Here is a 24,320-nt window from a genome sequence, read left to right as displayed (position 1 = left end):
ATTGTGTTTTCTCCACCCAGAGATCTGATGTATACGTGCGAGAGGAACACGTAAGTAAGGGTGCAATGACCTCTACAACATTTTTAGTCCAAAGACATGTAATACCAGTATGAGAAGCATGCTTATGTCAATCTTTGACTTTCATAGTTCTTTTAAAATTCGGAACCATCCCCATCTTTAAACAAACAAAAAATCCCCAACAGTAAGTGATGTAAAGTATGACCATTTCTAAGACTCTTATTCTTAAGTTATTAACTAGGTGCAGGAACTACTGTTCTCTTTAGAAAGTGATTTCGGTCAACCACATTGCTTCATTCCTTCTTAAACTGGTTACCATAGTTTGAGTTACACTCATAAGATTATATTTAACTATTACCATAATTAAAGAAAATAAACTTTGACAAAGCAAAATTCCAAACTCTTTTATCTGCTCATTTGCAGAATAAGAAGGCAGATTCACTGTATGTAATTCATGGCTCTTCACACAATTCAACGATCACACAAAGGGGAAAAAAGATGCACTGATCCGAAAATATAGAAGTTATCATTGGCAATTACGAAAATGATGATAAAGCATTTTGCACTGAAAACTATGTCTTAAGGACTATTCATAATATGTAAGTGGTAATCTAAACTCTGAAATTACCAGACCTTTATAGATTTAAAAACATGCCAAGGCTGTGATAACAACCCATTTTCTCTAACACCTCTATTTTAAAGCGATGTTAGGATACATTTCTAAATACCATCTTTCATTCTGATAGGAAAGGAAGACTGAGCCCATACTTCAAAAGTCCAGATGCTGGATTACTGGATTTCATACTCGGTGACAATTTCACGCTGTCAAATAAAGTGCAGGAGGAGGACAGGTGCTAATCATTGACAGAAATCACACTTTGACGGGAGTCTTTCTTACCATTACTATATCTCCGGGCTGGATCGTGATCTCATCATGACTTCTGGATTCAAAAGGATAGAGCGCTCGGTAATACACCACCTTTACATTCTCCTGTGCGGAAATTGTAAGTGGGCCTTTTTCTATTTCCAAAACAGTGGGGAGAAGGGAACAAAAATAAAACATTACACGGAACACATATGCATGACAACAAGCCAAACGAATGACCTCTGCTCTACTGCGGCCCTTACCATCTGAACAAGTTCCATCTATTCAAGAAATTTCTGAAGCACATACTTAGTGCCTAAGGAGAGCCAAATCTGATGTCAGCAACTCAAACCCATCAGAGTCCACTGGCCGACACTCCCTGAACAAAGGCCATCCCAACGCCAAACGCAGTGAGGCCGTGTTAGGTCCCTGTAGAACAGCCTCCCGGCTCAGGCTCCAGCAGTGCACATCTGTAAAGCATCAATCCCCCTCTTCTCCACCCAGGGTGCCGAGTACAATGCAGCAGCTAGAATGTGACCCCCGAACTGAATCAGCCAAGAAGAAAACTCCTTTGGCAGAAAGTAAAGCAGCACAACTCTCCATACTAAGAGACACGGAAATGTCGATGTTTTAGGTCCCTAAAGCAATCATATAAAATGCAAGTGCCGATTTCACCAAGAACAATTATTATTGATAATCCCTGGTGAAGTAAGTCTTCCTCTACATTTCCCAGGGGAGGGGAAGTGAGCCAAAAGACAGAACTTGTATGAAAATAATTTAGATTTCAAGTAGAAGTTTTCAAAAACGCATGCAAGCAGAAGACATTTTGGCTTCTGGCTAAAACTTAACAATACCTAACCACAGCCCTCAGAACTTTATACCCTAGAGCTGCAAGTATTTAGACACACATCTATTTTCTCTGAAAAGCAGTGAAGGGAAGGTATTATCTTCATGCAGTCTTCAGCTGGATGATGTGCAGGGTATCTCACTGACCAAAGGAAATAGAGATCCTCATTTTAGGGGCGCCTGGGTGGCTCAGTTGGTTAAGCGTCCAACTCTTGATTTTGGCTCAGGTCATGATCTCATAGTGCGCGGGTTCGAGCCCCACATCGGGTTCTGTTCTGGCAGTGTGGAGCCTGCTTGGGATCCTCTCTCTCTCCCTCACTCTCTGCCCCTCCCCGCTTACAAGCTCTGTTTCTCAAAATAAATAAACTTTTTAAAAAGTTACAAAAAAAAAAGAAATCCTCATTAAAAAAAATTTTTTTTTTTTTAATTTTTTTTTTTCAACGTTTATTTATTTTTGGGACAGAGAGAGACAGAGCACGAACGGGGGAGGGGCAGAGAGAGAGGGAGACACAGAATCGGAAGCAGGCTCCAGGCTCCGAGCTGTCAGCACAGAGCCCGATGTGGGGCTTGAACTCATGAACTGCCAGATCATGACCTGAGCTGAAGTCGGACGCTTAACTGATTGAGCCACCCAGGGGCCTCCATCCTCATTTTATACTAGGAGGCAAGATAAGGAACTTAAAACTAATTGCCTAAGATCGAGTACTGGTGAAATTATTTTCATATCAAAGAAAGCATTAAAACATAAATAAGCTTGCCATCATTTCTCCCAAACTGCAGGCAGGGAGGGTGTGAGACCCAGTTCTGAACCCCACTCCCATTCCTGCCCACAGTAAACAGGAAGCAAACCCTACGGAACAGTGTGCTGCTTTCTTTTCTTTCTGTATATCAATAAAAAGCACACTGATAATCAAACGAAATCAATATAATTTACCATGCAAAGGAAAAAGCAATCGCTTTCTTCAGCTGAGTATTATTCTGCAAAGCTGTACAATATTATACAGCCACACAAGAATCTCGAAAAGACACTCTAGGTTGCATCTCATGTAAGAGTTCATGTTTTCTAGCGATTTCAAAGTCTTTCATTTACCAGAATTTAAAGAGGCAACTTATGATCAAAGGGCAAAACAAAAGTCACAGTTTTCAAAAGGTAAAGGACACGGCTTTATGCAGTGCAGACTGAAGACAGATCCCTGTAGGCAAGGGGGGAAAGGTGTCATTTCCTGGGGCTGAAACAGCTCAGAAATTCCCAGAGAAAATAGCCAAGTGGAGAAGCAACAGGTTCTTTCCAAATTTGGAACACAGGTTTATGCACGGGGCTCGGAAAGGAAAACTCATGCCACTTTTGTCTACAAAAGACTCTGGACGCCAGTGTAACAGGGACCAAAGGTTGGCACGGTGGTGGAAGATTAAACAGGCATCTCGTGATCCTAGAGAATGAACACCTGCACGGTCCGAGAAGAGGACACTGGCATTCTCACCTCTACGGAAGGAGCCAAGACAGGGCCCGTTAGACAGGGAAATTTCTCAGGAAGATCTGGGAGAGAAAACTCATTTGCCAGAATGACTTTTGGCCCCTAATACCTGTGGTGGACCAGGGTGCCTGGACAGCTGGCTTGGCGGGTTCTTGATGCTGATGGAAAAGCCGACTCATCTTGTCCTGTGTGTCTGGTTTGGCCTTCTCCTCGCCGTCCTTCTTCTTGACACTCTCCTCCCTTCGGAGTTTCTCTTCATCGTGAATCTTCCTTGGCCGCTGCTGCTCACTGTCCGGCTGCGTGTGCTCAGTCCACAGCTTGTCCCTCTCCTGAGCTCGTCTGTCAACAAAAAGCTTGATTACCGCGAGGAAGCAATTCCAGTTTACCACTGCTGTGGTCTCTTCACAAAAAAAGCTCCGTCTAGTCAATGGAATGCTGAACACGGAGGGGATACTGTTCCTCAGATGGGGCAGTCTGAGTCCATGAAACAAAGGCTCTCAGGGCTCTGATTCTGAGTGCAGTGAAACCACACGACTCAGAAAAACACAGAAAGAAGATTTCTGATGTATTTTGTGAAGTAGTTAGAAGAATAACAAAGATACTTCTCGATGAGAAGACTGGTCTTTCACCGCCCAAACCCCTAACACGCACAGGAACAAACATCCGTGATGAGGGAGCACACCCAGATGAACACGCATGTAGGTCCCCCAAAAACTGAAGCTGAAAGCAACAGATGAGTTGGAAGCCTCGAGGCAGAGGCCACCCATTACTGAATGGTCTCTGTGCATCTTCCTCAATTTGACAACTAACCTTCTGTTTGTCAAAACAGCTGATGCGAAAAGTGTAATTAAATCTAGGCCCTGACATATAAGAAGACCTCATCCTGAAACCCACAGGAGACAACTAGGGGTGGCTTTTCTCTCACCCCATACAGTCTATGAAATCAGAAAACACTTTAAATGAAACTCATGTGCCAAACTAAACAATATGATGATAGTAATAACTAGTCCTCCTCCTACATTAACTCCATTAGTCTTCACACCAGGTGGGGAGGTCCAATATTGTCTCCATTTTACACATAAGTGGCTTGTCTGAAGCCACACGGCCACACCTGCCTGGGGCTCAATCCCAGGCAGCCTGGTTCTAGGCTCCACACACTGAACCACTGTCCTGTGACATGGCCAAAGTACAAAGGTCATCTCCTGGAAATAGGACACTGCCAAAAGAACATAATACAAGCAAATAAAACTTGTATTCTCCATTTAAAAAATATTATATTTATTTCTACGCTGTATGAATGTGAAAATTTGGTGCAGTAAAATTCTTAGCTTCAATCTCTAACATTTTACTTAAATTTTTCAAAACATCTTTTAAGCACGCACAAAAAAAACTGTTGTCATTCATAGCAACAACAAAACCACAATAAAAATGTACTTAATATTTTCTACTAATAAAAGACATCATGTAACTTCTGAACTTAATTTTTGGTTTTATTTATATGATTGTAAGCAGAAAATCTGCCCTTTTTGCATTATGATATTTTGCATTGATTTCTCCTCTGCAGAAATATGAAAGTTTAGTGCAGTTTAATGTGAATAATCAAAGCGTCTTATCAACTTTGAAGCTAAGAAAAGGATGGAGTTAGAGTTAATCAGCACGTCCAAGAAATGAATCCTTGAATCAAGCCCCAAGAAAACCATAAAACAATCCTCTAAACTGGTTAGAGACCCTACCCGCCTATCCCCTGGTAAACTATGTGGGTCCACTTAAATGGGGATATTTCACACTACAGTGCCGTAAATGTATTTTCTCTTTCTTATGATTTTAACATTTTATTTGTCTAGCTTACCTTATTGTAAGAACATAGTATATCATATATACAACACAACAAAATATGTGTTAGTTATAGGCTTCCTTCCAATCAACAGTAGGCTACTAGTAGCTAAGTTTTGGGCAGAGTCAAAAGTTATACTCAGATTTCCAACTGAGCAGGGGTCTGCGCCCCTAACCTCCTTGTTGTTCAAGGGTTAACTGAACTATAGTCACCCACAACAAAGTGTGCACCCTCTGGGTAGTTAAACTGAGCTCAGCTCACTAAGGTCAATGACTTGCCTAACGTATGTTTCTTCATCTTTTTATTCTAATTTCGATAACCAATTTTTACAACGTATACTGTGTCATTGAAATACTCGGTCATTTTTGTTTCTTAGAGTCAAAAATTAATTGAAATTTAAGATGCAAATATCCAGTAACAAAATCAGACACCCTGCAAGTGAACAAATATGTTTCTACAACTTACTATAGAAAGTTACAAGTAATAATAACAAACCACAAACACAAATATTCAAACAAAAACAAACAAAAAAATGTGTCTGTATCTTCAGCAGCAGCAGCAAATTTTCTCCTTTGGTACTCAAGTTTAATTTGCAGTTGAAGAAAAGAAGAAAGAAGTCAGAGTAGCACGCGGTCAGTCCTGCTGGACAAAGCCTGCGTGGCGACCACTCAGGGGCTTTGATTTCAAACCCAGCGCTCAGGACAGCCACTGTTATAAAAAGGCTGTGAACTGGAAACGTACTTTGGTCATTGGCATGCAAATGAGCATACCAAGTGTCCTCATTTCCTTGTATAATTCCATTTATCTACATAGTAGTAGCTTGGGAGAGCTCTGGAAACTCACCAAAACTTCAGGGGGTACTTATATATGCAAAGATTTATATGTACACGTATTTGTGCTTGTGCATGTGTGTGTGTGCGCGCGCGCGCGCGCGCGCACACACACACACACACACACACACTAAAGACTGAAGGCTCTTTCAAAGTCAGTAAATACTTGCAAAAGCCCCGCAAAGAAGAATAAATACTCAACGTTTCTTCCCGATGGCCACGCTATCCACGAGAAGACTTACCTTTGGGCTTCTTCTTTTTGTTTTTCTAATTCTATGATCTTTCGCTCCTGTTCTTTCTGTTTCAGACGTTCGGCCTCTATGGACTTTTGTTTCTGGAGTTGTTGCTTATTATGTATTTCTCTCAGTTCCTGCAAACAACCAGGAAACAGTTCATGTAATGACATGAGGTGACCGGCATTTCCACCATTTATTAGCATGCAACATTTCATAGTGGGGAAGTCTAGACATTCAGGAGACTAACATCTCAGATTTAAAAAAAAAAAAAAAGCGCTAATTTGGAAAAGTGAAATCACTCTACATTTTGACATGAGTATCTCCAAAAGCTGTTCTAGTTTATATTCTAGTGAGTCATAAGACATTACACCATTTTCCATTACATGCTTTAGAAGGAACTTGCTAGTGAAGGGTATTAGAGAAGCTACATTGTTCAAGACTCGGCAGTAGAGGGGCGATTGGGTAGCTCAGTCTGTGAAGGAGATCGGGTCATGATCTTATGGTTTGTGGGATCGAGCCCCACATCGGGCTTTGTGCTGACGCTGCAGAGCCTGCTTGGGATTCTCTCTCAGCCCCTCCCCTGCTTAGGCATGTGTGAGCTCTCTCTCAAAATAAATAAACATTAAACAAACAAACAAACAAACAAACAAACACCCTTGGCAATAGAAATGGACCCAACCTGTTTTAAGGTATGGTGATCATCGTTAGTAAATTCTTTGAGGTACTTTCTGATAATAAATCAACACCAACCTCTACTGGCTTGAAAAATACACACACCTCTTCACATGCCACTTCTATTAAAACCTCACCTTCTATGCTATGCTATCTTAGAACAAATGGACGTCCCTCTGCTCCACAACCTTGACTGTCCCCACCAGGGTCTGTTTTCCTTCAAATCACACCCTTCCAAAGCATCTTCTCTTGCTAAGTCCAAGTGTGAAGTTACCAACTGGCCCAGGCTAACCCATCAGTCAGGTTGCAAATAAATGCAATAATGTGACTATCACCACCTTGGACCTGACCTCCTCATTTGACATCAGCCCCCAGGAACAACAGGGATTTCCTTAGCAGACTACTGAAAATACAATGCATTTTATGACACTTAAAGTACTCAAGTCAGAAGGTAAAACACCCAGAAGTGTGAAGAATAAAGAAATGCCTGTTGAGGGGGAACCCTCAATTCCATAGGAACCCAGTGGTCACTAATAGATTCTGTCACTGAGACTCTTCTTGCTTGTGTCAATAATAAATCAGATAAGTCAGTGCCCTGTAGGGCCAAGGGTACATTTCCAGTTGACTTCTTGGTCTGGGTAACTAGGGCTAGTCCCCCAAGGGGGGAGCCCCAGGGACTTTTTGGTGAGATACAAGAACTAACTAAGGTCTGCCTGGTCTTCTTCATCTTGGTCACTGGTTAAGTCCAAATGGGTAGGTTTCTTCCTGCCTTAAATTCCTACCTTTAGATTCATTCAGAGACTGATTGAAGGCAGAGCACTGTAGAAGATCAGTGTTTAAATGGATTTATTCCTAGAGAAAAGTCCTAAGGGTTACGCTAAACTTTTCCTGCTAGCTAGACTGTCCTCAGAATAACGTTAGAACGCATGGACAAGTGTTTTACAAATCAAAAGTGACTTTGAGAGGTCCTAAAAGAGATCAGTGAGATACAAGAAAAAGTTTTTGCAGATCAGGAGGTGAGGGGGAGTCGGTTCTGAGGGGGTACAGTGCTGGGGGCACTGGAAAGATGGGGATGAAGGAAGGGACTTCAGTGTGGAGTCCAGCAGATGCAACTGGGAATATCTAGGCAGGAGGTGACAGAAAGAAGCAACTTGGTGAGGCACAAACTGGTGAACCATATCCTCTATGGCAGCGGCCTTGGGCACGTGACTTGGGTTTGATATTTTAGAGACAAATGGAAAAAACAGTCCACTTCCTACTGTTAGAGTAATCTGTATCCTTGGCTCAAGTTAGTATCTCTATGTGAAAAGGAAAACTGCAATGGGTGATATTAAATCAATCTCTCAATGTCCTAAGAGAGGGACCCAAAAGTTCGGCCCTGTGCAGATAGCAACGGCCTACTACTCTATTATTAGCCCAATAGCTGAGACCCTTTAGAAGGAAGGGTAAAAAGTGACTGAAAAAAAAATTGTTTTTATTTTAAAATGTCGAATTCAATTGTGTAACGTTCTTAAATAGGTTCAGAAAGAATAATTAATGGCAATAGACAATAATCAAAAAGTACTGAACTGGAGAAACAGAAACTTGGATTCTAATCCCAGGTCCCTGACATGGGCCAACAGCTGAATCAGAGTGGATGACCCTTAGGTATTCTTTTTGCTTCAAAATCTGTTAAATTCTTAGACACTGTTGATCACATATAAAATTATTCCTTATCTATTTCAGTGTCCCTTATTTGGGGCTTTATTTTTTACTACAGGAATAAACCAAAAAGGTGTAATTAGTAAGCAAAACAACTGAAATGAAATTAAATACAAAGGAATAGGGATGCCTGGGTGGCTCAGTTGGTTGAGCATCCAATTCTCGGTCATTACCGAGATGGGCTCAGGTCATTACCAGATACAAAGTAAAGATAGATGGAAGTAAAGTGGGCACAATAAAATAAAAACCAAGAGGAAATGAATTTAAAGAATCTACACAAAACAATTTTTGGATGTTTCAAATATACATGAAGGAAGGTATTTTAGAATTTTCAAAGCAAAGTTGTTTTTGAGTATAGCAGCATCGCAGGATGGGCTGAACCTATCTCTGAGCCGTATAAGTAAGTTGCAGGTTTCAAGGACCTCCAAGGAAAAAGAGCTTGCAGGAGCTGTACAATAGCAGATGTCAAATAAGATAACAAGGCTGTGGCATCTCGGGATCCAGATTTGAGGACTGCCAAGAGTTTTCTATTGTCTCCTTCATCTTCTTCAAACACTGCTGTGTACACCACAGTAAGAAAATCAAGATGCTTCCAACAGGAAGGTATTTCGGGTCTTCCCCTCTTTCCTTGGACTTGGGAGATTAAGATGCCATGAACCAAGACGAAGCAGAAAATTCATGATTCCTAAGCGTGGTAACTTTTTTTAATCTTAATTTTTTTAATGTTTATTTTTGAGAGAGAGAGAAAGACAGAGTACTAGCAGGGGAGGGGCAGAGAGAGAGGGAGACACAGAATCTGAAGCAGGCTCTAGGCTCTGAGCTGTCAGCACAGAGCCCGATGGCAGGGCTCGAACTCACAAACCGCCGAACTCACAAACCGCAACATAATGCCCTGAGCTGAAGTCGGATGCTTAACTGACTGAGCCATCCAGGAACCCTGGCAACTTTTTTAAGTTGAACTTCTAGGAAGGCAATCTATAGGATGAAGGAATATGAATGGAAGAGGAGTTAATGACTTGCCTTTCTGTGCATGACAAGGGCCTTGTGGAGCAGAGTCCCTTCACCTGGGAGACAGAGGGTTGCACTGTTCTGTTATTCCCTTTCAATAGTTCTATGTAAGAAACTCAAGTGTAATCACAGTTATTGTACCACCTTTTCCTGGTGGTCAACCTCATCAAAGTGACCCTGCAAATCCCATTAACTGTCACAGTTACTTCTCTATATTATAACTAAGATTTAAAAAGAACAAATGAGGGATTACTGAAAATCAAAATTCATTCTCTCACTTGTGGCTCTTACTAAAATTATTTTTTCCTAAAATCAATAACCCTACAGTCACATTTTATTAGCTGGGTATTCATCTAGCAATATGGTATTGAGTATACAACTTTATTGATTTTTCTTCTGTAAGTCTATTCAAGGGTATGAGATGTTTTACATAGGTATAGGGCATAGTAACTTGATATTATCTAATATAGTATAATGGCTTTCTTAATAAAGAAGAAATAATTAAACATGCACTGAAGAAGTTGTAGCTATGTGTTACAAATATATAAGAAAAATAAAACTATGGGGGGTTCCTGGGTGGCTCAGTCGGTTGAACAACCCGACTCTTGATTTCAGCTCAGGTCATGATCTCATGGTTCGTGGGATCAAGCCCTGTGTCAGACTCTGTGCTGACAGTGCAGAGCCTGCTTGGGACTCTCTCTGCCTCTCCCCCACTCGTGCATGCACTCTCTCTCTCAGAAATAAACATTTTAAAAAAAGAAAAAGAAAACTATAAGATACGTAGTGTATATAAATTAAAATGGTAAGATTTTTATCACCAGTAACATCCATAGAATTCTCAGACGTAACAAAGTTTCTTCACCAGGGTTTATGAACAAGCTTTGGCTCTGGGAACACTATAAAATAGCATGCAAACTGGGCTATGGGCATTTTTCTTATAGAGAAAGCTCATAGCTTTCATTGATTCTGAAAGGGGTCTTTGATCAAACACAGATTATGAACCACAACAAGAAGATTACTGGCAAATAAAGATTCTGTTATGTATCAGCAAGGATAGATAGAAAATAAGCTTGCTTTTAACTTTCTTCAACTCAGGGGGAAAAAATCACTTATTTCCCCTCAAGAATTAAGATATTTGTACCATAAAACATCTTTGGACACCCTATGGCATACAGCCAAAGTATTTCAAAAGCAATATGCTTGACAAATTGAATACTCAAGAAGATCCTGAGAAACACGGCTCCCTTTCAAGTCTACTAACGACAGTTGTTCTGTTATGAAAGGGGCACAGAATCACTTGCTTTAAAAACTGTGACTGTTTCTCCTTCATTTGTACTTACAGACACTCAAAAACAGGTGCATTACATGAAGTGGTATTAATTGAAATAGAGGCAAGTATCCACCTGAACAACTTGTATGGGATTCCTTTTCATAAACATTACTTTACTGAAATGCTTGTGAAGAGACAGAAGAATTAAGTAGCAGTGGAGGCCTGAAAAGGCTAGTAGTTAATGGAAATTTACTGCTAATTTGGTCATTTAACTTTTCTGAAGGATTACTCTGCTTCTGGCTTTTTCCTCAGGCTGTCTCATGGCAAAGTGAGACAAAACAAACACACCTTAACTACTTGAAATTCATGAACTCAACATTTTAAATCCAAACAGAACTGTTTACGACGCATCTCTTATGTTTAGAAAAATCTTCGTTCTATTAATATGAAATTGACCTCGCAGGAAATTGATCTAGATGCCAGCATCAAACATTTTCAGGTGTTTGTTTTGTCTCAACCTACAACATACGGAGTGTCAACAGTAGAAGTGCTTTCATATAAACAAATGTCACTTTATTGTAGCACAGAATGTCAGAATTTTTAAAAAGCCTTCTGAGTTTTAAAATACAGTAACTTATGTTAATTACGTGGTTGTGAAACTGAAGGGCATTAAAGAAAGTAAATCAACAAGAAGAAAAGAAAAGAAAAAGAAAAAAAGAAAAAGAGAAAGAAGAAGAAGAAAAAGAAAAAGAAAAAGAAAAAGAAAAAGAAAAAGAAAAAGAAAAAGAAAAAAGAAAAAAGAAAAAAGAAAAAGAGGAAGAAAAAGAAAAAAAAGAAAGCCTATCAACAAACCCAGTTAGGACAGGGGAAATTGTACCTGTGTGGAGAAACCAGAAAAGTAAGTATTTCAAAACACAGACGCTGTACCCAAATCAAAGTACACTATTACTCCATTCATCACGAAATTATAAAATGTATTCACTCTTGATGCATTAAAATGGGAGGAATACTAAAAAACACATCAGTCGGTTATTTAAATTCTCAGAAGGGCTATATTAATGTTTAAAGACACATTTAAGTATTATTCTGAATCTGAGGTCACTGTTCAGCCAAACAGAAATCTTGGTTCCTTGTGGCACAACTGATAGTCAACCTATCATAAGTGCTACAGGAGAGCCAAAGAGGAATGCACAGGGGCCGGGTGTGTGCGTGTGTGAAGGGGTGAGGAGACAGGTGGACAGAAGAGGGGAGAAGAGCTGGAAAATCCTGCCCTCTCTGTAGTTACAGCTAATTAAGGATCTTCACCCACGTCTTCCATTTTGTTCTGAAAATCCAAGTTTTCCCAAAATGTCTCAGCTTAATTTAATAAAGCAATATCCCTTTGTTTTAAATGCATGTTATTCTAGGGGCGCCTGGGTAGCTCAGTCGGTTGAGTGTCCAACTTCTATTTCGGCTCAGGTGGTGATCTTAAGCCCCTCACTGGGTTCCCTGCTGTCAGCTCCCTGCTTCAGAACCTCTGTCCCCACTCTCTCTCTGCCCCTCCCCTGCTTGCGCCTCTCCCTCTCTTTCTCAAAAAGAAACAAACAAACAAATAAATAAATAAATGTTATTCTAAAGGATAAAACGGTCAAAGACTGGCTAAACGAGAATTTTTTTAAAAAGATATGTTTTTCCCGAAGATTGAATTCTGCTTTTTTTCTCTTTCCCAAATCACCTTTTGTTAAATGTTTTTAAAACCGCAGAAGAAAAACCCACACTATAAAAAAACCTCAACCAACCAACCAACCAACCAAACCTATGGGTACGGCACAGGATCTGGTATATACACTACCTGTTCACTATTTTGAGTCTTTGGCATGTTGTAATCATTTTTCCATATTCAGGGACTCTACATAAAGTTGCCAGAAACACAAGTACATTAGATGAGAGAGAGTTTTATTACTTCTGTGCAGAACAGGTCTTTTCAAAAGGATCATACAGGTAAAAATAATATTTAATCTTGAATAAGGTAAGGTAGTAAACTATGAAACAGCCAAACATTGTTCTACTAATATGAGAAGGCAAGGTTGGTATTTTATTTGAATTTATATTCATTTCTCTTGCTGTCTCTGTATTTCCTCTTTCTGGATCTTTTTCTTTCCTTCATTGTTTCCCTTCATGTGCATTTTTTTTTCCTGACTTTTCATTCTGTTCTGCAGTTCGTTCTCCAGCTCTTGTCTTTTTTCCCCTGGCTGCTAAACATTTTGCCTTTCACCGCCTTCATAATGAATGAGCCTGCCATGAAAGCAAGTGTCTGAAACCAAGAGCATAAAAGCCTCAGTTAAGCCAAAAACCTTATTTACTATAAGTGGCATTCTCATTTCCACATCAATTCAGTTCTTAGGAGCAACTTCTAGGACAGGTGTCATATGGGCAGAATTTATACCTTTAATGGCCTCTTGAGTAGTTTCAGAAGCCTGATTTCCCAAGTATATTACAAAATGTAATTCTGAATTCTGAATTAGTCCTAAATAATCAATTTTGCTAAGAAATAAAATGTCCACTTTTAGAATAGTATTACTGACTATAATACTGTCTCCCATATGATGGAAACAGGCACATAGACCCAAATCATGATTGAGTGTTGTCTTTCAACGTTGTGCACCCAAGCGGCAAATTCAATGATCTAAAATACTTGTCATAAAGACAAGACTACAGTACACAGTACCTTAACCTGCTTATAGTTCAGAGCTTCCACCGTCACACACACAGTCTGTCAAGAGGAAAGATTCACTCATCCTCCACGATTTATAATAACTAATCACTAATTTTACAAAGAACGTGTAGCACTTCATGGTAAGCCGTGTCTTAGACACCGAGCACTCATCTACGTGGGGGAGACAGAAGCACAGAGATAGAGATGGTTCCTCACGATCAGTCTAAGGAGGAGGAGCATTGCCCGAGTAGGGCACAGAGACCTTTAGAAAAGAGTCTGGGTGGATGACGCAGCTCAGGAAAACTTCCAGGCACTGCAACACTGCCTCCTCCATTGCCACTGACGGGAAAAAGGAAATGCTCCAGTGGAAATGTCACTCATGTTAGGACTTGTCCAGCATCCAGTGTCTAGACGAGAACCAACAAGGACTCGAACCTCTCAGCGTGAAACACAACGTCTAGCCTGAGTGTTGGATTCTCTTATTTGCCATACACTTGAAGCCTTGAAAGCTAAAGGCTATATACATTATGTTACTGCCCTGTCTCATAGTTATGACATGAAAATATGGAATACTGGGCTGTCAGCACTAAGGAAAACTGTTACAGTAACTATGAACAATGCCAAGGGCAAGAGGAAGTCAAGTGCTTCTATCTGAAAAGTCCCTATCGGTAATGTTACTTGACCCTTGCTAGAACAATAATTTTATACCTACGGGCAAGGCGTTGCATATAAGAAAAACAATGATCAGAATGTCTCTATGTGCCCTTGAGGCACCTGGATTCTTCCAAATATGTTGAGACCTTTGACTTTCCAGTAAAATGAAGTAAAAAGAGAAAGTCATAGATAATAATTTTAAACTGATGTTTCAAGAACACAAATATGAGAGGCCTACTGATTTCTTAGCGTGAGAAAATAATTGTTGCATACGGAGTACATTTTAAAAGCAGAAAAGTGGGGCGCCTGGGTGGCGCAGTCGGTTAAGCGTCCGACTTCAGCCAGGTCACGATCTCGCGGTCTGCGAGTTCGAGCCCCGCGTCAGGCTCTGGGCTGATGGCTCAGAGCCTGGAGCCTGTTTCCGATTCTGTGTCTCCCTCTCTCTCTGCCCCTCCCCCGTTCATGCTCTGTCTCTCTCTGTCCCAAAAATAATAAATAAACGTTGAAAAAAAAAAAAAGCAGAAAAGTATGGTAAAACAAATTTGATCCACTGAATTAAAATTACTTTAAGAAGTATTAATTCCCGCTAGCAACATCAACTATTCATGATTGAATCACTGGTCAAGTATTTCATTTGATCATCAAAAAGCTAAAATTTACTCTCCATATAAAAGGCAGCATAAATATAAAGGCTGCCAATCAGGGGATTTCTAGCACAGAGTCATTATCTCAGTGTGCTATCATTTCTACCCACCCCCCACCCAGCTCTTTCCTTTGGCCTTAAAAAAGCAAAGTATTATTTGCTATATTAAGATTCTTATGCTTCTTTTTTCAAGTAATTCTTGGTTTGGGGTGACAAATTAGAAAAAGAAAGACAGTTATGCCCTGGGATTATTTGTGGAACACATAAATATCACCTCTATTAGGTAAATGTCTATTAAAATATATGGAAAAATAACCCTTCCTGAAAGGAAAGAATGAGCCCTCAATTTCTATGAGATCAGGTAAGAAGACTCTGGAGACTTCCAGAGGGAAATGCTTCATATCCCCGAATCTGGAGCTGTTTAAAACACGACTGTAATTGTAAATATGCTTTATATTCTCAATACGTTGCTACCTATATGAAACATACACCTGTTAACCTGACTGCAAAAGTAATTCTTTTCCTCTTTAATGAATGGCTTGAGAATTTCCATCACTAGTTAACAGGTCTTGGGTGAGCAAGCAGGAGTGTAATTCTTCCTGAGGTAAAGAGAAAGGAGAGACTCTTAAAAGAAGAATGCATCTGAACTAGCCACCTGGTAGAAAGGACAAAGTCAGATTGTATGTTTAAAAACAAAAAACAAAAAACAAAAGGAGAAAATGATAAAACATACTTACTCTCCAAACTCTTCTACATTCAAGAACCTAAATACATTTAAGACGTCCTGGTCACTGTCTTTAACCCAGAATCTGGGCTAAAGCAGGGTGCTGTGATTCCCTACTTGACCTTGTAACTATGGGACTAGACAGAACTTTGAGTGTGCACCAAAAGAAGCAGATGACTTATTACAAGTAGTTGTTTACCAAAGAAATATGGAAATTGGTTTTTGTTAAATAGAATCCTCATTCATGGAGCCAGCCATTGAATACAGGTTTAATGTTCTGTCTCCTAATGTTAAAATGCTGCATGCTGTGAGGGACCTCTCCAGTGTCACTACACTAGCTGATAATGAGTGAATTACACTCTTCTCCTAGGGGAACAATCTACATGAATATGAAATAAAACCGCTAAGTCCTCATTTCTCTTCTTCACTTTCCAGCTGGTTTCCTTTTGGGAGGAGGAGGTTTCAGATATAGCGAGTTCACACCAACTAGATAAGGTGTGTGAGATGACTGGACAATCGCCAAGGTTTCACTCCCAGCGAGACCAAAGTAATTTTTGCATCATTAGTGTGAATGCTGTAAAGGCACCACTGTATTAAGAGAGGCATTGAGGAAACCCCAGGGGTCCGAATGCTGGCTCTCCTGGTCCATCTCATCATACAAGAGTTATAGTTACTAAAGAATACATGCTTGGGGCGCCTGGGTGGCGCAGTCGGTTAAGCGTCCGACTTCAGCCAGGTCACGATCTCGCGGTCTGGGAGTTCGAGCCCCGCGTCGGGCTCTGGGCTGATGGCTCAGAGCCTGGAGCCTGTTTCTGATTCTGTGTCTCCCTCTCTCTCTGCCCCTCCCCCGTTCATGCTCTGTCTCTCTCTGTCCCAAAAATAAATAAACGTCGAAAAAAAAAATTAAAAAAAAAAAAAAAAAAAAAAAGAATACATGCTCTAAAGTCAGGGAAAAAATGCTTCATATTTTCCAATGTGACTACAACAAAGAAAAGTAGGCAGGAGATACTCAAGAGACGAAGTCTTAAATCTGCCTCTGGAGTTGTCTCAATCAAATTATAAACCTTTTGATTGTTCGATTTAACTGTTTCTGTTGTGGTTTCACCAGGCATGAGAGGAATACTAGAAATAATAACCGTAAGGCAATAAAACATATTTGTCGAGTTCTCCAAATCAGTTGTTAAATAAAACACAGTGAAGCTATACTGGCCTGTAATTTTTTTACTCTCTACACTAAAGTTAATAATGGAAAACCAAAATAAAAATGAAGACAGAAAGAAATAGTCTTATTTAAAAATGAATATATTTGGGAAAAGGAATAAAATGGGATAAAGGGCTAAACTTAGACTTTGTATCAGCAACTCTAACAGTAAAGGCAGCATCAATCAAACACAGTAACAGGGACTCAGTGATGGCAACAGCAATTCAACGGCCAAAATGATCCATAAATAGACTTGGCATTTGGGAAAAAATCATCCACTGCAGGGTCATCCTCTAATACATGAACTTTGTTTTGGGAGTCCAATTTCTAGAGAAAGGAATCCTAAGATCAAGGCAGAAATCTGGACTACTGCCTGGGGTTCAGAAGATACCTGAACATTTAACAGTTTATATTCTAAGAGACTATTAAAAAGCACTGTAATCATATTCTTTTTGCTTGAAATAGTGACAAGTTACAGTGAGAGTTAATGTGAGCATTTTCATTGGGCTTATTCTAGAGAGGGAGAACTTACAGCTCTACCCCCAGTACTTATATATCACATAGAGTGATATACGTACAAGTATGGAACATACATATAGACCCCCACACACAAGTACATATTCTGTGTAAGAATCAAAGCAAAGAAAAACACTCAGTTGGTTGAGAAAAGTTCATTACCTATTACTCTGGGGAGGCGGGGGTGAGGGGGAGACGCAAATACCTCAGACTCAGATGTCTGAACAATATGGCTTAGAATCTCATTCCAAAGGCCAACTAAAATCTTAAATAGTCTTCCTGGGTTTTTTCCCTCTTTTTAATAATAAAGGAATTTTCCTTTTTCCTAGTGCCAAAAGCAAAATCAGAATTAAGTGTAAAGGATTTTGAGATGGGAAATGAAAATGAAAAGTATGGTCCATTTATTATGAGAATATAATTGACTAAAAATTCCAGTATTTACTTAAATCTACAGTATATGCTCATTGTTGGTAGGAAATTAACCGCTTTGCACTCTGGTTTTCTTGTAAAAGTTAACAGTCTTAAGATGATAAAGCTGAAGTTAAATCAAAGGCACCAATCACAAGGAGGCTGTCATAACCACTTTTACATTCCTTAAGCGCTTTGGCATTTTCCTAAGTTCTATGATGTAAACGTGACAAAACCATCTACCACTTCTGCCACAGGGGCAAAAGCCATTACTCCATTAAATAATAACACTTTAAAATGTGAAGTAACAAAATAAAGACTCCCATTCAAGGACAATCTTGAAGGTAAAAAGTGGCAGAACAATTCGTAGTTTTCAAAGGGAAAACAATCCCTTTCTAGTCGTCTTCAAAGAACAAAAGACAGACTCTTTTGGAGCCTAGCTTCTGGACTCCGACTTGATGTAGTGAGCAACAGACAAAAGGATGGAGATGTATAAAAACGTAATTCAGGTTGAAGACAGGTGTCATGTGGGGGCCCCTCCCTCAGCTTTCATTTAACAAACCCAAATTCATCTTTATATGTTAAAGAGACAAGTGCAATTCAGATTGCAGGGTAAGTATGAAGGCTTTCAGGAAGGCGGACAAACCAGCATAATAAATTTTTCTACCTGGGACTAAATATCAACTAATCATCTGGCCAGTTAGAAAAATTAAAGGGTAGGACGTAGATGTAGGAACACAATGGATAGTTACCTTCAGCTGATTATTGAAAATATCAATCTCCTGTAGTTTCGACCTGGTTTCTTTCTCAACTTCATCCAGTTGGTCTCGGAGCTGCTGACGAGCCACTTCTTTTGCTTCTAACGCTCTTTTGAGTGTCAGAAGTGAATCTCCTATTTTAGAAAAACATGGCAAGGTAAGAAAAGCAAACTGGCAGTGAGGAAAATGCGTTTTAAATGGTCTCATTACACTGGAGGAAATTCTTACCATTAGGAAAGGATAAAGGCCAATTTGAAAAAGAAAACACCTACTGTGTAAACTGTTTTGCTGAACTTGTTTTAATTGGTCATTGAGTATCTGTTTCTCTGGAATAAGTCTTCCAAGCATTTGCTGAGCCTCCTAGGAGAGAAGGAGGAAAACAACAATGAAATGACAAGGAAACCTACGAAACCTACGTTCTGGCCAAGCAGACAGAACTCTGTTTTCTCATCCCTCAAAGATTCATCTAATCTCATCCCCAAATCCTGTATGTTGAAACTGCATCTAATCAGTCAGGGCAGCGCCTGCTTTCTTGCCAAGCAATTAACTATTTGCCAAATGCTTTTCACTGAAATAAAGCTAAGACAGTTATGGCTCTCTTGACATTTCTTAAATTTTTGTTGACTTACCATCTATTTATAAGCTTGAAAAAAAGTACTCTAAGTACAACTCAGCAGAGAAAACTGAAAGGAATGATCTCTCCCTTGCACTGGGATCAAATGTAAATATAGGGACCTTGTTTGTACACTGACTCAGTGGTTTGAACAGGAACGACTCTATTCTGAACTTGGATATTTCACAGGGCTGAAGTGAGGTTTACCATACACCTGAAGATGGAAACAGACATCAAAATGAGATTCCTAACAACAGAATCTTGGCTGCCATATATGTTTTCCAACCACTGAGGATGGACCTACAATTTTAAACAGGTACACGAAAGTCTTGAACCAACTATTTTTTTAACTGATATAAGAAAAAAGCTAACCCACTCAAAGGCTATTTGAGTTTTCGTGGATGACCCATTAGGCACTGGAGTTGCTTTTCAACTGAAATTATCCTATGTCGTTTCTACACATTTCAGTAAGTGACAGCCTTTCCAGCACAGAATAACAAATAGTTGATGTTCATTTTTACCTTGAGCACTGGGTGTTGTAAGTGATGAATCACTAAATTCTACATCTGAAACTAACATTACACTATATGTTAACTAACTGGAATTTAAATAAAAATTTGAAAATAAAATCTCTTTGCATTGAATTTTGGTATCAAAAAATAAAAATGCCTTAATTGAAAATCTTCATCACAGGCTAAGGAGCAGTCTTTTTGGAACAATCATCCTTAGATACAGACTGGCTTATATACAATAAATTTCTGTGTGCTCCAAGTCTGAATAGTAGAGAGATTTAGCTCAACAGAGAGGATCTGGAAGCATCTTCTCATATGAATAATCCATATCCCTTTCCCCAAATCTGGACAAAAAAGAATATACAATTCAGACTGTTTCCCCAGAAAGGGCCAGCCAACTGAGCTTCTCCTATTCTCCTCCCTCAACTGAGGAAAGGCCCTTTACTTTACCCAATCCCAAAGTTTCTTTCCTGAACCAAGATAAACAATGATGCATCAAGATAAAGCCTAGCTCAGATCAGAGACTATTTTACTTATATCAACATCACTTTTATTTTTATTAAAAAAATTTTTTTTTTAATGTTTATTTATTTTTGAGACAGAGAGAGACAGAGCATAAACAGGGGAGGGTCAGAGAGAGAGGGAGACACAGAATCCGAAGCAGGTTCCAGGTTCTGAGCTGTCAGCACAGAGCCCGACGCGGGGCTCGAACTCACGGACTGCGAGATCATGACCTGAGCTGAAGTCGGACGCTTAACCGGCTGAGCCACCCAGGCGCCCCTCAACATCACTTTTAAATGCCAACCTAAGTTTCTGAAATAAGTCAAACTAATATGAAGGGCCACCTGACTCAGCTACATAGCAAATATTTGCTAATTTCCGGTAAGGAAAGGGAACCAACATCTCATAACCTGTGATATACATGGCCTACTTCAAACCATGTGTTATTTTCCACTTCACTACTTTTTCAGGAAACCTGATTTGTATTTTATTATCAATAAGTGAACATACTAAGTGTCAAACTTCAATAATAAAAATGTGTTTGGTCACAGAGCATTCGGTGAGATAATAAACACATGGCCTTCACTCCTAAATTTTCCAAAAGAATATTTTATGAAACTTCTCACAATTAATGAAAGATATATATATATATAAAGTTACCATATAGAAGTATATACTTTTAAAAGGTACATGCATTTTTTAATATGTTCAAACAACTTCTAAGAGTGAACATCTGATACTATTTACATTGTATGTCATATCCTAATATCTCAAATCAATTAGGACTTCATAGTACATGAAAAAATAACTGACAGAACTGGGAAGAAAATGGAAATATTTATAATGCTAGAGCTTTCAACACCCTTCTTGCAACAGCTGGAAGACGTCACAAAATCAGTAAGGACAGAGAAAACACAAAAAACACCATGAATCAATTTGCTCTGATTGACGTTTATGGGACACTCCACCCAACTACAACAGAGTGCACATTCTTTACAAGTGCACATAAAATAATCACCAACATAGATCATATGCTGAGTCATAAAATAAGTCACAGTAAACTCAAAAAGATTAAAAAGAATTGAAATTATACATACTATGCTCACAGTTTATAATATAAATAAATCAGAAATCAGTACAATATATGGGAAACAATCCAAATATCTGGAAACTAAACAGCATAATCCTAAATAAAGAAAAAATTACCAAGGAAATAAAAAGGCTTTTGAAATGAATGAATATGAAAACACATTAAAAATTTGTGAAATATGGCTATGATAATGCTTAGAAGGAAATTTATACCTTAAAATGTTTATATCAAAAATGAAAAAAGGTTCAAGTTCAGTAATCTAAGCTTCCTTTTTATGAAGCTAGAAAAAAGGAAATTATAGCCAAAATAAGTAGGTGGAAGGAAATAATAGAGTATAAGTAAATGAAACAGAAAACAGATAAACCATAAAGAAAAATCAACACAACCAAAAGCTTATTTCAAAAAAATCAATGAAACCAATAAACTTCTAGTTAGATTTATGGAGAAGAGGAGGATGAGAAAGGAAAGAAAGGGAAAAAGGAAAAATCGGAAGGGGTAGAGAAGATACAAATTCCCATGATCAGGAACGAAAGAAGTGACATCACTATAGATACTACAGACTTGCAAAGAATAAGAGAATATTATAAAACAACTTTATACAAATAAATTTGACAACTTGGATGAAACGAAAAAAATCACTAAAAGATACAAATCATTAGACTCATAGATGAAACAGAAAATGTAAATACCCCTATATTTATTAAATACATTTTGCAAAAGTCCTACCACAATATTTATTAAGTCCTACCTATATTTATTAAATACATTTTGTATTAAAAGTCCTACCACAAGGGGCGCCTGGGTGGCTCAGTCAGTTGAGTGTTCAACTCTTGATTTTGGCTGAGGTCATGATCCCAGGGTCCTGGGATAGAGTCCCAAGTTGGGCTCTTTGCTGAGTGTGGAGCCTGCCTGAGATTCTCTCTCCCTCTGCCCCCTCCCCAGCTCTCTCTTTCTAAAATAAAAGTCAAAAAAAAAAAAAAAAGAAAGAAAGAAAGAAAAGAAATAAAGAAACAAACAAACAAACAAAAAGACTCCAGGCCCAGATGATTTATTTCACTGATGAATGAAAAACTTAAAGAAAAGACACCATTTCAACACAAACTTTTTTAGAAAATAGAGGAAAGAATACTCTCCAACTATTTTCTCATTTATTACCCTGATAACAAAACTAGGTAAGGATATTACAAGAAAACTATAAACCAATATCTTTCATGAACTTAAGTGAAAGATAATAATAGCAAATCGAATCAAGTTAAATATTTTTTTAAATGACAATACACCATGACCAAATATGGTTTTATCTCAGGAATAGAAGGTTGGTTTAACATTCAAATTTTAATCAACATAAATCACCATATGAACAAAATAAAGGAGAAAAAAACATGTGAACATCTCAGTAGATGCAGAAAAAAAAAGTTATGAGCCAATTCAACACCCATTCATGACTAAAACTCTCAGCAAAAAAGGAACAGGAAGAAGTCCCTCAACTTGATAAAGGGAATCTAACAAAAACACCTATAGTTAACATCATACTTAATAGTCAGAAATTGAATGCTTTCCCCTTAAGATGGAGACTCTCACCACTTCTATTTAACATAGTACTAGAGGCTGTGATCAGTGCAGTTAAGATGAAGAAATAAAAAGTACATAGGTTAGAAAGGAAGCAATAAAGCTGTCTATTCACAGACCATATATTTTATACATAGCAACTCTAAGGAAGCCAAAAATGAGTTAAGCAATATTGTAGATATAAGGTTGACACGTAAAAATTCTGTCTCTATATACTGGCATCAATTGGAAACTGAAGTAAAAATATGCAATATACAACAGAGTCAAAAAACCACAAAACAGGGATAAACTTTGTAAAATATACACAAAACGTATACATTGAAAACTATAATATAACCTGAATAAAATCGAGAAATATAGCATAAGAATCAATATTGTTAAGATGTCAATTCTTCCCAAATTGATCTATAAATTCAATGAAAACACCAATCAAAATTCTAAGTATCTTTTGTAAAAACTGACAAGCAAATTCTAACACTTACGTGGAAATGTAAAGGATGTAAAATAGCCAAAATAATTTGAAAAAAGAATACTACTGAAGATTTCACATTAATTGATTTTCAACAACCAAGGTAATTCAATAAGGGAAAAGGACAGTGTTTTCTATAAATGTTGCTACAACAATTGGGTATTGGTATGGGAAAAAAAAAAGATGAACCTCACCCCTTACTTTACACTTTCATAAAAATCTATGTGAAATGGATTACGGATTTAAACATAAAAGAGAAAAATGTAAAAATCCTGGAAGAAAACGTTAAGAGAAAATGTCTGCAACCTTGGGATGGCCAAAGATTTCTTAGAACACAAAAAAACGTAAACCATAAAAGAAAAAATTAATAAACTGAACTTCCCGACAACTTAAAACTTCTCAAAAAACACCATTACAAAAATGGAAGCTATAGGAAAGGTAAAAATATCTGACAAAGGACTTGATACAAAAATATATAAAGAACTCTTTACAGTTCCACAGTAAGGTAAATAACCCAACAAAAAATGGGCAAAAGATCTGTTCACAAAAGACACACACAAGAAGATACATACCAATACACGTATGAAGTGAGGCCCAACACCACTAGCTTTCAGGGATATGCAAATTAAAGCCACATGAGATACTGTGACACATCCATCAGAAATATTCATTACAAATAATGACAAAGCAAGTGTTGGCCAGGATGAGAAACTACTGAAGCACTCACACATGTAAAGTGTAAAATGTAGAAAGAAAAATGGTACAACCACCCTGGAAACAGTCTGACGGTCTCCCGTAGGGTTAGCCTGTATTTATATCACACGGTAATTCCATTCCTAAAAGTTAATACACAAATAAGAGAAATAAAACATATTTCCACATCAAGACTTGCAAATAAATACCCATTGCAGTTTTATGCATAAAAGTTCCAAACTGGAAAGAACCCAAATGTCAATCAACAGGAAATACTACTTAGGGATGAAAACGAACAACCTACTGATCTGCTCACAAGTATGGATAAATCTCAAATCATCAGGCTGAGGAAAGTCACAAACCTCAAAAATGATCATCTTTCATGATGACAAGCAGAGCAGCATCTACATGAATTTGACATCCCCTGCCCCCAGTTCAACAAGTGAAACCAAACCAGGTGATATGATGCAACTTGGTGGTCAACTCTGGATACCTAATAAACGGAAGGAGAACTGCTGA

General features: G+C 38.4%; 1 protein-coding gene across 4 annotated transcripts in view; it reads right to left on the bottom strand.

Annotated features, from left to right (window-relative positions):
• ITSN1 (intersectin 1) overlaps window positions 1–24,320 on the bottom strand; it is a 219,826-nt gene that overhangs the window by 78,016 nt on the left and 117,490 nt on the right. For all 4 annotated transcript variants that reach the window (XM_047874631.1, XM_047874628.1, XM_047874630.1 and 1 more), the window contains exons 15-19: window positions 18,627–18,714; window positions 18,349–18,488; window positions 6,111–6,238; window positions 3,314–3,543; window positions 917–1,038 (exon numbers count right to left, since the gene is read on the bottom strand). In XM_047874631.1, coding sequence (XP_047730587.1) covers window positions 917–1,038; window positions 3,314–3,543; window positions 6,111–6,238; window positions 18,349–18,488; window positions 18,627–18,714 — 708 coding nt within the window. The remainder of the gene's footprint in view (window positions 1–916; window positions 1,039–3,313; window positions 3,544–6,110; window positions 6,239–18,348; window positions 18,489–18,626; window positions 18,715–24,320) is intronic.

This window comes from Prionailurus viverrinus, chromosome C2 (genome assembly GCF_022837055.1).
Source record: "Prionailurus viverrinus isolate Anna chromosome C2, UM_Priviv_1.0, whole genome shotgun sequence".
In the NCBI taxonomy this organism is placed as follows: domain Eukaryota; kingdom Metazoa; phylum Chordata; class Mammalia; order Carnivora; family Felidae; genus Prionailurus; species Prionailurus viverrinus.
This window is presented reverse-complemented; position numbering and strand designations above follow the sequence as displayed.